The following is a 15,444-nucleotide window of genomic DNA, read 5'->3' on the forward strand; positions in this document are numbered from 1 at the left end:
AGCTGAAAAAAGAAGAATCTGCATTTACGCATTACCCATTATCTTTTTCCCTTGATGTTGCCTCATTCCCGATGAATTACAAGATAAATTCTTTGATTTGCAGAATGATTCCGTGCAGTTTCTTCCAGGCATCTCTTCGGGGGGGCAAAGCCCCCCCCCCCCCCCCGAAAAAATTTTACCGCCCCCCCCCCCTCGAACGAAATGAAATGTATATAATATATATATAGAAAATATATACTTTTAACGGTGTCCGCCCCCCCCGAAGAAAGTTTACCGCCCCCCCGAAAATTTCAAGTGCCCCCCGGAGAAAAAAGTCTGGAAGAAACACTGATTCCGTGTAAGATGAAAAACTGCAGACACAATTTTGGTGTAGTATTCATACTCAAACGTAAAATTGATTGACTTTTCGAGAAAATATTCTCAACACTATTCTTCGATTAAAAACAAAATTAGGATAATTATAATGACATAGATTGGCGTTAACACATTTCTTTTTAAAATTAAAAACTTAACCACGAAGGTTTAGTGAATAGTATGCAATTTTACTCATGCCATTAAAACAGTTATCAAGAGTAGTTCATATTGAAAGTCTACTAGAAAATTTTATTTTAGTGCTTATTAATTTCCATACTGATTTCGGCTTTTTAATTCTATGGGGGTCGCGGGTCACTTACTTTTTATAAAAGGGGGTCGCCACTCGAAAAAGGTTGGGAACCACTGCTCTAAGGAGAAACAGCTAGTGTGGGCTGTTCTAAAAACATCTTATACAAAGATAAATTTATTTTACAAAATCACTATGGCAACTCAGCTTTGAGGGAACACTGGTTGTAAGATTATTTTATTTACCTCCCAGGTACAAATTACACTAAAGTTTTTTTTTTTAAAAAAGGGAAACTGGATATTTGTCCAAGGTCCAATATGTATCAAGAAAAGCGATTATGGCTCAGTAACTATTTTCAATACCAGTCCTTTTTTTTTTTTCTAATAAGTTGTGAAGAGGGCACAGATGCAATCCTGAATGTCCAGATGGGAAAATATTTTGATGCACAGCCTTAATTCTAAATAAACCAATGTTTAACTGCTGAGTGCCTTATAAGGTGTCTACATAACTTCAAGTTTCTAGTTAAGGGATGAAGACTGGTTAATGAGCTTGAGCAACCTTTTTTTGGACATGATCTATATATATAGATATCTGCTGTAATCTTGCTAACTTTTTTTTAGATAGGTGTTATTGGGCAATTTTTCTTTCACTTATTTTAATGACAACTATTAATCACCTGCCCAAATGATTTAACTTCTACACTAAAAGAAAAGAAATTTTGTCCTGCAAATTTTTATTAATACAAATTCAACTTTATTCAAGATGTGTACATTATAATTAACATCTCATGCATTTCATTCAGTTGGATAGAAGTATTAGTAGTAATAGTAGGCCCTTTACAATTACTGTGAGGTTGTGCAAATTTAGTGTACCATTAAATTATACCTAGTAATAGTATAGTTAATTATTGTTAAGTAATCTGAGTGAGGAGGTACCATTTTGGGACAACTAGCAAGGCAACACATGTGAAGACACTACTCCAAACACTATACTAACAGTATTTTTACAAAAACATATTTATTTGTTAAAACATATGCAACAGTTCAAAAGTTGGAAATCACTCTGAATCACAGGCATTTAATCTAACAAACCATTTACCAGGTATTTAGTTAAGTAAATAGTGATTCAAATATTTCATGTTCACAGGTTCTGAGATAAAGGTATACTTTTTCCTTCTCAAAACGCTTCTCAGGTTTTGACTCTTAATTACATTAAATTACAGTATGTATGCATTAAATATTAGCATTGTCACTAAGAGTATCAAGATCAGTTGCCATGTACACAGTAGTGTTAGCCAGAACCATTAATATAAATAACAATACAATAATTTTTTCAATATTGCATTACAAAAAAATGTCCCCTAGTAATTCCTGTTCAAAGGGTGCTCTGCAGCATAACCTCCGACTTTAAATATAGCTTCAGCAATTTGCCTGTTAGTGTCATCAATTTCTAGCTTGTCTGCTTTGGCTGGGGAAATAATAATTATTACAATTACAGTAACATTCTGCATTGTACCATTCCGAGGTATTGTTAGCATTCTCTATATGCTGCCACTGCAGTTAATTTCTTTTTTTAATAAAGAATAAATTTCAGTACACCTTATCTGTAGCAATTTCCTCTAATTACAGTGTGCAAATGTTAGTATAGTCAGAGGTGTAGCGATTGGGGGGGGGGGTTGCGGACAGCACCGGGTGACACCAAGAAGAAAAGGTCAAAATGTATATACAAAAATGATAATTCCACTTAATTAAATAAACGTTGCATAATACGCCTGAGGAAAACGGTTTGGTTGAGCATCGTAATAACTTGTATTAATCCATGAATGGGGGGGTTAAAAAAATTTGAATCCAGAAAAATTTTACTACAAGTGTATGTGATATATATACTGTAAGAAAAATAATTGGGGGGCGGAGGGGGGGGTCACACCTGACCCCAATACGCCACTTAGTTAAAGAAGAAAGAATTGCTAGTAAGAAACTATAATGTTAGTTCAAATAGCAGTTGTCCTACATCAATTACCATTTGTAGTATCATTATTGCTGTCATGGGAAATTTTTCATGTAGCTACCACCCAACTAACCTAAATAGTTTCAGATATATAAGTGGAAGTGTTTTACCTGAATTTAGCTCTTTGATATTTTTATTGATTCTCTGGTCAGCTGTGTAGCAAAATGATCGGGTAAGGAGCACCTGGTTAAAAACACATAAAAAAATAATGTTATGTTCAGTTGGTTTGTCAAAATTATAACTGGTCTATTGGATATCAAATAATGTCTAATACACATTTAGTATTTTATTGTAAATAATATTGCATTACACTTAAGTACAATTTGTGACAGCGTAACAAAATTAACGCCCAACAGTTTTTGTTAATTAAAGACAATATACCTCTAGATCTGAGTTGCGTAGTCCAATGCAGACTGATCTGGATGCCCTACCAATACATGACGTCATTGCATACAAGTCAATGGCAATATCAGCAAGACGACCCAGCTTCATTTGTTCATCAATTATTTTCTGTTAAAAAAAAAACAATGTTTAAAATCTGCAGATATATATTTGAATTTTATAAATCATAAATAAAATTTACTAATGTTTTATTTACACTACAATGAACAATGATAGTTAATAGGCTAGATTTTGTTCAGTTTTAAAAGAACAAATAGCTTCAGCCTAGAGAAAACAATGGTCGGTGTGAAGTTAACTTCTTACATTGCCATACTGTGTCAACAAACTTTCAGTTGTTTCACCCAACGCAGTAAGTCCTGATTCAAGAAGTTTGGCTTCACGCTGAAAGAAAAGTTAATATTCATGTAAAGTTATATTATAATTGCATTTCTTAAACTCGTGTAATGTAAGGATGAAGTTATATGATAAATAGAAAATAATACCTCTAGCAGTGGGTGGACATCACCATGAAGATAAACAGTAGACGCCAGGGTAGATTTGCCTCGAGATTTTCTCCATGATGTTTTAAACAACAAACCTGGATTATTAAAAGGGTCCCTCAGTTTTCTAAAAATAAATTATATTATTTTACAAGGTATTTATTTTATAATAATTGAGCAGCAAGTCCAAACACAATTTGCTAACCTAGCAAAAGTACCCACACAGTTTCTTCACATGCCAAAATTACAGAAACAGGTGAACTCAACTAATATGGTCTGTCCTATTACTAATGATATCAAGTCTGGAAAGGGTTTATTATTTAGTAGATACTTTTGAACAATTAAGAAAATTTCTTTCAAATTTTTCATAAATGCCTAGTTTGAGACGGATGACAAAACTTAAATATTTATCATTTACATCAAAGACTCATGGTACTGATCGACACATTGACTATTTTAGCATTTATAAGTAAAGTCTGATAGAATAGCTTTCTATTGTTGAATCTCAATAAATGTGATAGATACTTAACCCTTTGAGCCCGCCAGGCCGGTAAACCTGCTTCAACATTAGGCATATATGTCCGAAAAGCCGGTTTTCCTGCCTGATGATCTAGCATCATATTCCTAGCGGCCGGTATACCGTCTAATTAAATATAATTAGCGGAAGACTGACTAAAACTGCGATTATGTCTTTTTAGTGCGGGATTATGATTCTAAAAATAGATTTTAGGAAAAGTGAGTGTTTACATTTTGTAGCAATGCCGCCTAAACGAAAAGCTGAGCCACAGCCATCGACTCCAGCACATAAAGTTGGTGCAAAAGGTGAAGCAAAAGACCGAAATATCAACAAAAGAAGTAGAATGACTGCATCTCAGGCAATACAACTACTTATTGATTCTGATGAAGATGATAATATTCCTGGTCTATATTGTGATGATAGTGACGTTGAATTTGAGACTGAACACAGTGACAATGAAACTGTTCAAGTACGTTCTGATGCACGTGGTGCTGTAAAACTTCAGTCTGCTTGACGTGTTGATAATAATTATGTGTTCGTTTTTATATACATTGTTCTGTTCATACATTGTAAAAAAACAAGAAAGAAATTTCCGAATCTTGCTGCATTGTTGTTTGACCGTGAGTCTTGATACCAATTTGGCTTGATTATCTCAAACGGTTCAAAAGTTATAAGCAAAGTTAGAAGCAGATAAGTGAAAATTGGTTTGGCCCTGGGAGCTCAGGAAATGGGAGAAATTAGGTCAGGGAGGCCAGGGCTCAAAGGGTTAAGTTGGAGACAGTATACATTGGGTGAGTGTTTAACGGTAAGATTATACTCTTTAGTAAATTTTTTCAACCAACCCAATAGTTAAAAAGAATTGCACTAAAATAGTGCCAATAAAATGAAAAACTTATTTACATTTTTAAGACACTGTTATAATAGGTAAATCTTGGATGGAACCATCCATACATTTATTTCCAATTATAAAAAATATGTATGTATGTGCATATTATTATGCTTTAGTCACTTCACTCCCAGCATCCATAAAGTACAGCATAAAGATTATATATCACTTTACCAGTACATAAATTTTACTCAGCTTACTTTGTATAAAAATATTTGTACATACTTGATTAGATCCTTCAAGGATTTCCCAGCAAACTGAACACCATTTAATGCCACAAACAACCTCAAGATTTCATTAGTTCCCTAAATTATACAAGAGAAGAAATTTACAGTCGGCCTATACTGTCTTGCAAAGTAAACTCCCTATTTCTAAAAAGCTCCTTTTAGATGGTAAACATTACATCAGCCAAAGATAGTTTTTCAATCTTTATTTTAGTACACATGTAGTAGGTCTATCCAAACTAAAGCAGAAAAAAAGTGTAATTAATTGACATATTTCAAAATAAAGAAAAATGTTTAGGACCTACCTCAAAAATCTGCATAATTCTTGCATCCCTAAGATATCTTTCAAAAGGATAATCTTTCATGTACCCTAATCCACCCATCACCTGTAAACACTCTGAAACACATGTCCAGCAACCTTCGGAGCTAAATATCTGAAACAATTATCAACATTAAAGCTAAAGATTGGTAACTTTAGTACCAATTTTTAAAAAAAATCAACATATTAAATGACATCATTATTTACAATCTTGACTATATGATGAAATAATAGTTCAATGTTTTGCACTTCAGTATTTCATACTTTGACCATTGCAGCCTCCATCGAAAGATCTGGGTCATCATATTGATCAAGAACATTAGAAGTCAGGTAGGCCATGCTCTCCATAGCATATGCTGTGACTGCCATCTTAGCAAATTTTTCCTGAAAAAGACATTCCCTGATATCAAATACCTGAGTGCAATCAAAAGAAAAGGAGTAAAAACAAATCAAACTATTAAATAGCATGTCTGGTAATTAACTTTTTCAAGTAATTTTATAAATTATTTATGATTAAATTCTGATGGTAAAAATGTCTTTTTACTCTATAGCATTCTTGATGGTATCTGAAATTACTACCATCCACTCTAAGGTAAAAGAGAATGAGATGTGTCCAGTTAGTAGGGTAGAACCAAAGAATTACATGTTTACCTGGACAAGTCCAAATTTGGCCAACTTCTGACCAAACTGTGCTCTTGTATTTGCATGTTGTGCTGTTAAATCTGCACATAAATACCAAATGTCTTGATAAATCTAGTTGGCATATAATAACAACTATGAACTAACATTGAATAGCTAGCTATTAAACTGACTGAAGGTGTTGGGTATGCTGTATATTAAAATAACTTATGATAACAATGAAAATATTGTACTGCTGTAGGCCTACATTGAAATGACACTTTTGTGTATTGAAGTGACTTACTTATGAGATACTTGAGTACACCAGCTCCACTACTTCCCATACTAAAGCGGCCACTGTTTAATATTCTCATCGCAAGCTGTAGGTTGAATGAGAATGACAGTACTTAGTACAATTGTAAAGATAATGCAGTTCAAGTCATTTTATTTTAGTTGAATATAGCTTAATCTGTATTTCAATACAGTTTATTAAGCTAAAAATTATTTAGCAACAAGTAATCATGCAACAAACCTTGAATCCACTACCAACTTCACCAATGACATTTTCTGGTGGCACTGGTGTATTGTCAAAGAAGACTTCACATGCTGAAAAGTAAAACAACAAATTCTTCTTTGTTCTAAATATGAATACATGGGAGGATCATACAACTAGTCCAACATCACAGACAAACAACACAGTCATGTCCAACAACAAATTCTTCTTTGTTCTAAATATGAATACATGGGAGGATCATACAACTAGTCCAACATCACAGACAAACAACACAGTCATGTCCAACTCAAGCACCCGTACAATTTTACAAAATACATATTGCACTACATTCATCCATGATGATCATAATAGCCAGTCAAACATTAACAATTACAATTTTAGTGACAGGACTAATATATGTATATAGACACTAAACACATTCTTGTCAGATTGAATAAAGATATAAAAATAAACTAAAACATCAATATAATAAAGATAGGAAAATAGAAACAAAAATATTTTCTTACTGTTTGACCCCCTGATTCCTAATTTATCTTCAGGTTTTCCATTGGTCACTCCACCAAATGACCGCTCTACTATGAAGGCTGTGACTTTCTCTTTTATTTCTCCCTAATGGGTAATGATAAAAGTATGTTAAATATTGACAGTTTAACAGCCATATTAGTGAACAGATACCAAAGGGATCAGAATCAAGGTGTTACAGAGAGGAGTATAAATTATATATTCTGTGTTTGTTGCATAGGTTGAATTAACACAAATAAGGGCACCATTCAATGTTTGCCATTATGTCTTCTTCCTGTTTAAAAAATAAATATTAATTATTTTCTTCTCTTCCGTTAGTCATAAGATGTTACGCCGAAATCCTACCCGAAAAGATCACTAATGTTTACAGTTTATCTCAAAAGAAAAAAGAAAACACCCCAAATGTTGCCCAATGCAGCAATAAACACAGTAATGTCACATATCATGTGATCCCAACAATCCTCTTCAGACCTGACTGTCCATGTCAGATGAAGTAGAGCATATCTGTTTCTGCTTTTTGTATGTAATATGATTGTGAGACCAACACTAAAGCCCTGCCTCCTCAATAAACTTACTTGTTTCATTGATATAAAAATGCTAAACTGCTAAAACATCCATTCAATTCATGATGTGACATAAACTTGTAAGTGCATAGAATGATGATTAAATTTGTTACAACACTAACTCCACTATTAAATTTATTATTGTGACACTAAAATGATCTTTTACACATTACGATATAAACTGATTTTTAAAAATATGTTACAATACAAAAAGAAGTATCAAATGTCTTACCTCTGGTGATTTTACTGGTGTTTTGGCAAAGACAGTAAAAATATCAGCAATTCCACCATTGGAGATCCAAATTTTACTCCCATTTAAAAGCCATGTACGACCATCTTCTGATAAAGTTGCTTTGGTTTGAATGGAAGCTGCGTCACTGCCACTGTGTAAAGAATTATTCATTAAAATTGAGCAAAACAAAGTATAGAACAAACTTATTTGCCAAAGTATTGATGCAGCTAAATAATTTAATGTTTAGAAATAATCAAGTTTTGAAGTTAAGTAATCCTAGTGTTAATTTATTGTCTAGATATTAAAAAATGAATAAACCATAAACCTGGAGGGTTCTGTTAGACAAAAGGCTGCCACATGTTCTCCAGATGCCAGCTTGGGCAAATATTTCTCTTTTTGTTCTTCTGAACCTGCGATTAAAATACCCTGAAAAAAGGTTGATGAAATTCTTATTTAAAAGATGCAAATATCTTTTTAAATAAACAAAAATCGTTTTCTATGTTTCTTGTTAAAAGGCTTGTCAGATATAAAGTATTACTTTATAATGTTTAGTGAATAATTTTAGTGTTGTTTACTTGAAATAAAAACACGTTAATAAAAAGTCTAGTGACAATTTAAGTGCAATTTCCTTATGTTATCCATAACAATTTTAAATTGAGATAAATTATATATTCAGCAAATAAATAATGCAACACAAGTAGTTTCCCCATAGATCTATATCTATATATTGCTATATAGTAAAGTAAAAAGTAAAGTTTCCCTTTCAAACCTGACGGTCTATGGGGCAAGTGAAGTAGAGTTTACTTGTTTCTGTGACCTCGGCATATGAAGAGATAGTGTGGTCAGCACTATGCCCAGCCGCCTTTACTTTCCCTAACATAAGTTAGGTACCCATCAGAGTTGGGTGCACTCAGGGACAGTCTACTGACTTGAACCCGGATTCGAACTCGAGACTTAGGGGTTAGCAGTCCAGCTCTCTATCGCTAGACCACTCCGTCCCAATGCTATATAGTACTGTAGTGTATTATGTATAATGTAATTTTTTTTTTAATTTTGTGACAGAACGAAAGGATATTTTTGAAAACTTTCTTCGGCAATATTGTTCTAAATTATGGCAGGAATCAATTGGTAAATGTTTCAAGTCGCTAAGTGGTCTGGTTGCCGAGATATGGGCCAAAAACTGCATTTTTTTGAGGTTTTTTGACTTTTCCGGGAAATCCAGGAAGGAATTCCGGGAATTTTTTCGGCCCACAATCATCCTCGAAACTTGCTTAACATATTTGCTTTTGGAACTAGTCCTCGATATTGCTGCGTTGAGGAGGAGATACGACTTAAAGCTGCGGACACACATCCATCCATCCAGAAATAACGAATTAATAATCGCAATTGTCAGTACGGAAATTGCGCTAAAAACTTGATAAGTGGTTCATACTGTTCTTGATTAAAATTTATAGACAATTCTGAAAACTAAGACAAATAAAACAGAAGCATAGAAGAGATGTTACCTTCAAACCTATAGCCTGGTGTGCCGCGAGTGTCACAGCGATGGAGCCATCTTTACTTGTCACTTCTCCTACCCGAGCATATGATGTAGCATTTAGGTTGAGACCACCTGTAATATGTTTAAAACATTACCTCATTGAGAAATGTTAAAATTAGTATTTTAAATCTATCTCTCATAACAAATTGACACTCTTTTACCAATTTAAGCAAAACATTGAACAAATGATGCATTACATTGTACTGTCACAAAATAAAAAGTGGTTATATATTTACCATATTTTTCAGGAATTTGCAGACCAAATAAACCTAAATCTTTTAACTGTTGCAAGACTTCATCGGGTATTTTGGCATTCACGTCAATAGACTTGGAATCAACTAGAATTGTTTATTTAATTGTGGGAATAAAGTTGGCATGTTTTGAAAAAAAAACAATACTACATTCATTAAGTTTACAGACTGGAAATAAAGAAAATCAACCAACATCTACTAACAGGATATATTTTTCTGGTCAAACAAACATTATTATAGCCGGCTAAAAATGTTCTACTATGATCATCAAACACTAAAATTTGTGTCAGTGGCTTAGGCAGGGGTTTATCATGGGGGGTTTCCAAAAAAAATTGTCCATACATATGGTTCCATACATGACTAGAATATACAAGCATAAAAAAATATTGCAGTAACTTAATATACAATAATAGTAAATTTTGGTGTCCAATGTGGAATTCTAACCCTTCCCTACCAATGTGACTAAAGCAAGTACATTTTATCTTGTTTTGTACACAGAAATTATTAGATTTGAAATCATATTTTTAGCGCAATTTCCATACTGACAATTGCGATTATTAATTTGTTATTTCTGGATGGATGTGTGTCCGCAGCTTTAAGTCGTATCTCCTCCTCAACGAAGCAATATCGAGGACTAGTTCCAAAAGCAAATATGTTAAGTAAGTTCCGAGGATGATTGTGGGCCAAAAAAATTCCCGGAATTCCTTCCTGAATTTCCCGGAAAAGCCAAAAAACCTCGAAAAAATGCAGTTTTTTGCCCATATCTCGGCAACCAGACCACTTAGCGACTTGAAACATTTACCAATCGATTCCTGCCATAATTTAGAACAATATTGCCGAAGAAAGTTTTCAAAAATATCCTTTCGTTCGGTCACAAAAATTAATTAAGGAAACTGCGCTTAAATTGTAACTAGACTTTTTATTAACTTGTTTTAAAGAAAGAAATGTATCTTCAATTTTCTAAAACAATTAGTTTTACCATTGGCAAAGAATTTTTCAATTGGTGCGATTAATTCATTCAGCTGCTCCAACTCCTCTTTGCTTATCTGTGGGTACTCCAAGTGTTTCTGCAGCAAAAAATATTTATGTTTTAGTAATAAAAACTTAGTACAGAAAATAGGATCAGCTAATAATTGAAAAACTAAACAAATACTTAAAAGTTCTAACAGAAAATAACACAATACATAAACATGGAAGAACTAACTGACAATATCTATATATATAATTCTCTTCTTGGACACCATAGAAAACACCAAGCTGTAAGCGCGCCTCCTAGCAGCCCCCTCTCTTCCTCTCTAGTCATATCGCTACCACACCCACCCCCACATGGTCTGGTAAGCTGTAGTTCACGCTAAATGTTTACAATTGTACAGCAGGGTTTAGTGACGGCTATTAGAATTAGGGGCATATAATTTAGTTTGAAACGATTTTAAACTTAGGGGAGGTAACTAAGAGGAGGCTGCTTTTAGGGTTTAGGGGTTGGGGGGGGGGGGGGGAGTTTTTTCTTTAGTGTTTTAAAGCAAATATTTTCAGTGGCAGCATTCAAATTATGAATTACTGAAAAGTAGAAAATAAAACAACTAAATAGCGGCGTATGATTCGCCGCGGGTCGGCTCGTATATATTATAATGCAAACTTCATGTCATTAAAACATCAGGAATAAAGTATATTAAATCTTAATAATGAAAAGAAGGGAATATTTTTTAAAAAAATATCTTAATTAAAAAAACAACAAAATGAAAACTGCAGCACTTACTGGATCAAGTTTACCAAGAAAAAAGTTTTTTGCTATAGGTTCTGTCAGCTTGGGCAATGGTTCTGTCTTCAGATATTTACCAACAGAGTCTTGGGACTGTTGCTCAGCTAAAGCTTTAGGATCTTTCACATTCTGTATTGAAGCAAAGCATTTGGGAACAAGAACACCAGGATTCACCTTATTCTTGACTACAGACTTGCACATTAACTGCTGCATAGAGCACAGACAATGTATATGTTTTCCACGAGACAACATGGCTAAGTAATTAGAATATCAAATGTTTGTATAACCAGTTAAACAACAGCCTTGGGTAGATCTAAAACTTGTCTTTACTATAAAAAAGAGAAGATGAAAAACATAAAATAATTAAAGGCAATTTATCATTTATTTAACTTAATAATTTAAATCAAATGGTATATAACAGTGATAAGAAAGCTATCAAATTACATAACAATGTGGCTTTTTAAAATGAATATGTATTTAAGAAAGCCCTATATGTATATTTATTTCAATTTCTGTATCAATTGTTTAAAAGATAAGATAAATACTTTAGCCAATTGTAATGAACAGGTAAAGTCCAAAGGTAAGTAGGGAATAGTATGCATAAACAATACTAAAAATAGCGCACAAGGTAGCAGTTAAATAACAGGATTAGTATAGACTTACTAAAAAGTTCTTATGATTTAAGGATTTTAATAATAATATATAAGTAAAGATTCCTCTTTACAGAGAGCGAACCACTGGACAGATGAAGTAGAGTTCATAAAGGGATGCTGTGGTCAGCACTATGTCCAACCCCCTTTCTTTTCCCCACATAAATCAGGGTGACAGGACAAACAAAATATCACATGGAAAATGATCTCAGGACAAATGATCATAAGGACAAATGATCTGAAGGACAAAAGATACTAGAACAAAATATATATGGACAAATGATACCATGGACAAATGATCTCAGACTAATATCTCAGATAAAATATCTCACAGTAAAATATTTATAGTATTTAGGATTATTTTACTTGATTTTAACATTAAAAAAATTGATTTAGGCATTAAGGTTAAGTGTTAGGCATTAGGGTTCATGGTCAGTGATAAGGTTATATCTAAAAACATTAGTTCTACATAGCAGTACACATTGCATAAGTTATTGTTTTGAGTTTATATTTAACTCAATGCAACAAGTCCGCCGGTTGGTTGAGGCTACGCCGGGGGGAACTCCTGACCGGGATTCAAAGGAACGACTCGAAATATCATCCCGTTTTTAAACAATTGTATTAAAAAACTTTTCAGTAAAAAATAAAGACTATCTCATTTACTTTAGCAGTCCCCTTGTGGATGATTATAGATGCCGGTGTCCAATAATAGACTCTTCCATAAAATAGGTGTGTTGGGTTGTTAGTAGTATTGTAATCTCGACTAATTTTATGATTAGAAATTAGAATTAAGGTTAGGCGTATGGTAGGTCCAAGGTTGGGGTTAGCATTGACATCAGCCAGCCATGTGTGTAGCCTATTTAGTTAACTACCAGTAACATAAAAACCCCTTTTTAAAGAAGATTCCATTATCGGACTCCGGTGTAAAAATTCTCACCATCTTGGTTTTTTTTTGTTTGGTAAAATTTTATTTTGGTTAGAGATTCAGGGGAAACCACACTAACTTACAGATGGCGGCTGTTTATTTAAAGTAGCCTAATTAAAGTTAATTTCTGGCCTATAGGCCTATATTATATATATATATATTAATATATAGGCCTATGCCTATAGTAAATTATTTGGTAATCTATCGTTTTAGGTACATAAAATTGCCCGTGGCTAGTAATGTACGAAAACGTTATTTCATTGTCAAGGCTTTAATAGAAGTCTGTATTGATAGGGGGCCTATATTAAAATTATAAAATATATTTGTGTCAAATTGACTCAAATATTATAGATAAATGATTAATAAACCTAAATCAATGACTAAATATATCAATATAGGCCAGAAATTAACTTTAAACAGCAGTGTTTGCTAGCAAGATTTGCTATATAAACAGCAGCCATTTGTAAAATAGAGTTGCTTCCCCTGAATCTCACACTATAAGTTTACAAAAAAAAAACTTAAACAAGATGGCTGTAATAGTAAATGTCAAATGAGCATGGCTGCATCTGTTGGAAACATCGCTAGTCTTCATTTATTACTGAAAAGTTTTAATTCAATTGTTTAAAAACAGGTGCATAAATGAAACAAGGAAACATTTTTGTATTTTTCAAAACTTAAATCCTCCTCAAAATGTGAAATAAATCTAATTATTAAAAGGAGTCACCTGTTTTTTTCACTTTTTCACATTACTAGTCGCGGGCGATTTTATGTAACTAAGACGATATATTACCGGCCGAAATATATCACAATTTACGTCAATTAAAGCCTTAACTTAACAATGAAGCAATGTTTTCACACGGACGGAGTGATCTTGCGGTAGAGTCAGAGAGCTGTACTGCTAACCCGTAAGTCTCGAGTTCGAATCCAGGTTGAAGTCAATAGACCGTCCCTGAGTCCACCCAACTCTGATGGGTACCTTACTCACGTTAGGGCTTAGGGAAAGTAAAGGCAGTTGGGCATAGTGCTGTCCACACTGTGACACTATCTCTTCATATGCCGAGGTCACAGAAACAAGTGAACTCTCACTTTTGCCCCATAGACAGTCAGGTTTGAAAGGGAAACTTTAACGTTTTCGCACATTTCTAGACTAGGCCGATTTTAATTTTAGGCACCTAAAAGGATAGATTACCAGTTATAGATTAGTGTGTAGTTACAGTGTACTGTGTATTCACTGTATTACTCAGAGTGTAGAACTGTAGATCTAGATCTAGAGATCTAGATACTTTTACAATCTGCTAAGTTAGGCTACTCTTGGCTACTAAACTAGAATCTAGATTCTTCTAACTTAGTAGCCAAGAGTAGCCTAACTTGGCCGATTGTAAACTAAATTTTTAAAAAATATCTTTTCATGTATGTAAAGAAAAAGTCTAGACTAAGTTTAAACTAATAAACTTCGTCTTTAAGCACTATTTTAAATAAAAAAATTTACTGAAACTGTTAGTAACAACTAACAGTGATGGCGACTAGTTTCGTTTTCACTAAAAGAGCACGGGTTCCCAAACTGGGGGCGCGACCACCTCTGGGGGTTGCGAAGGGCTTTCTGAGAGGGGGGGGGGGGGTCGCCAACTGGTAGACAAAACCTTAGCAATGAAAAAAAACATAATCATTTAGAAGAATATATGAAATTTGACCTTACTAACATTACTGGAAATTGAATCGAGAAGAAACAATGCGTACTGCGCAAAGTTGTTCTCATCAACGAGTCTATGAAACCTTCAAAACTAATACGTCATGTTTTAGACGAGTCATTCGGAACACACCAAACAGTCGTCGGCATGAAGTTAGTTGCAAACGTCAGATACTTGATCGAACAGGAAGTTTTCACAAAGCATTAGTGCAAGCATCATATGAAGTCGCCTTAAAAAAAGCCAATGAGAAATAGAAAAACCTATCACACAATAGGAGAAAATCTCATCAAACCCTCAATGTTGAGATGGTGAAATTAACTTTTGGGGATTTCAGTGCAGTAAATATGCAACAGATATTTCTGTCTAATAATTCTATTCAGCGGCTTATAGCAGACATGTCTGTAGATGTAAAAGGGTACATTTTAAATGAAATCAAACTTTCACAATTGTTTGCTTTTCAAGTTGATAAATCAACAGTCGTGAATTCGTGTTTGTAGTTGCTTGTCTTGCGAAATATATTCATTCAGATAATAGAAAAGAAGAGAAAGAAGAGTTTCTATTATGTGGAGATATCACGGAGAAAATAAATACGTTTTTTTTTTAAACTGATGATTAAAATGGGAAAACGGCTGTGGAGTTTGTACGGAAGGTGTGCCATCTATGTTTGGGTCAAGATCGGGGTTTCAGAAAACAGCAAAAGATTTAGCTCATTTTGGTGTAGTATGCACCATTCATATCCTCATATCC

General features: G+C 33.7%; 1 protein-coding gene across 6 annotated transcripts; it reads right to left on the reverse strand.

Annotated features, from left to right (window-relative positions):
* Nucleotides 1-1,332: 1,332 nt before the first annotated feature.
* On the reverse strand, nucleotides 1,333-14,340 carry LOC131930579 (complex I assembly factor ACAD9, mitochondrial). 6 transcript variants are annotated; one of them, XM_059287121.1, is made up of 19 exons: nucleotides 14,224-14,340; nucleotides 11,432-11,763; nucleotides 10,655-10,742; nucleotides 9,661-9,762; nucleotides 9,390-9,496; nucleotides 8,210-8,310; nucleotides 7,885-8,035; nucleotides 7,074-7,176; nucleotides 6,586-6,659; nucleotides 6,358-6,433; nucleotides 6,087-6,157; nucleotides 5,700-5,819; nucleotides 5,422-5,550; nucleotides 5,118-5,197; nucleotides 3,493-3,616; nucleotides 3,314-3,391; nucleotides 2,990-3,118; nucleotides 2,719-2,791; nucleotides 1,333-2,068 (listed from the first exon to the last, which is right to left on the reverse strand). In XM_059287121.1, the coding sequence occupies exons 2-19, from the start codon at nucleotides 11,684-11,686 to the stop codon at nucleotides 1,962-1,964; spliced, it is 1,968 nt and encodes a 655-aa protein (XP_059143104.1). In that variant the 5' UTR covers nucleotides 11,687-11,763; nucleotides 14,224-14,340; the 3' UTR covers nucleotides 1,333-1,961. The 6 variants fall into 6 exon arrangements, with proteins under 6 accessions (XP_059143104.1, XP_059143103.1, XP_059143105.1 ...); XM_059287120.1 differs by having other exon boundaries at nucleotides 14,199-14,336; XM_059287122.1 differs by having other exon boundaries at nucleotides 11,432-11,779; nucleotides 14,199-14,327.
* Between the last annotated feature and the right edge of the window lie 1,104 nt (nucleotides 14,341-15,444).

Source organism: Physella acuta, unplaced genomic scaffold (assembly GCF_028476545.2).
Source record: "Physella acuta isolate Inbredline_101_S28 unplaced genomic scaffold, ASM2847654v3 ptg001807l, whole genome shotgun sequence".
Lineage (NCBI taxonomy): Eukaryota > Metazoa > Mollusca > Gastropoda > Physidae > Physella > Physella acuta.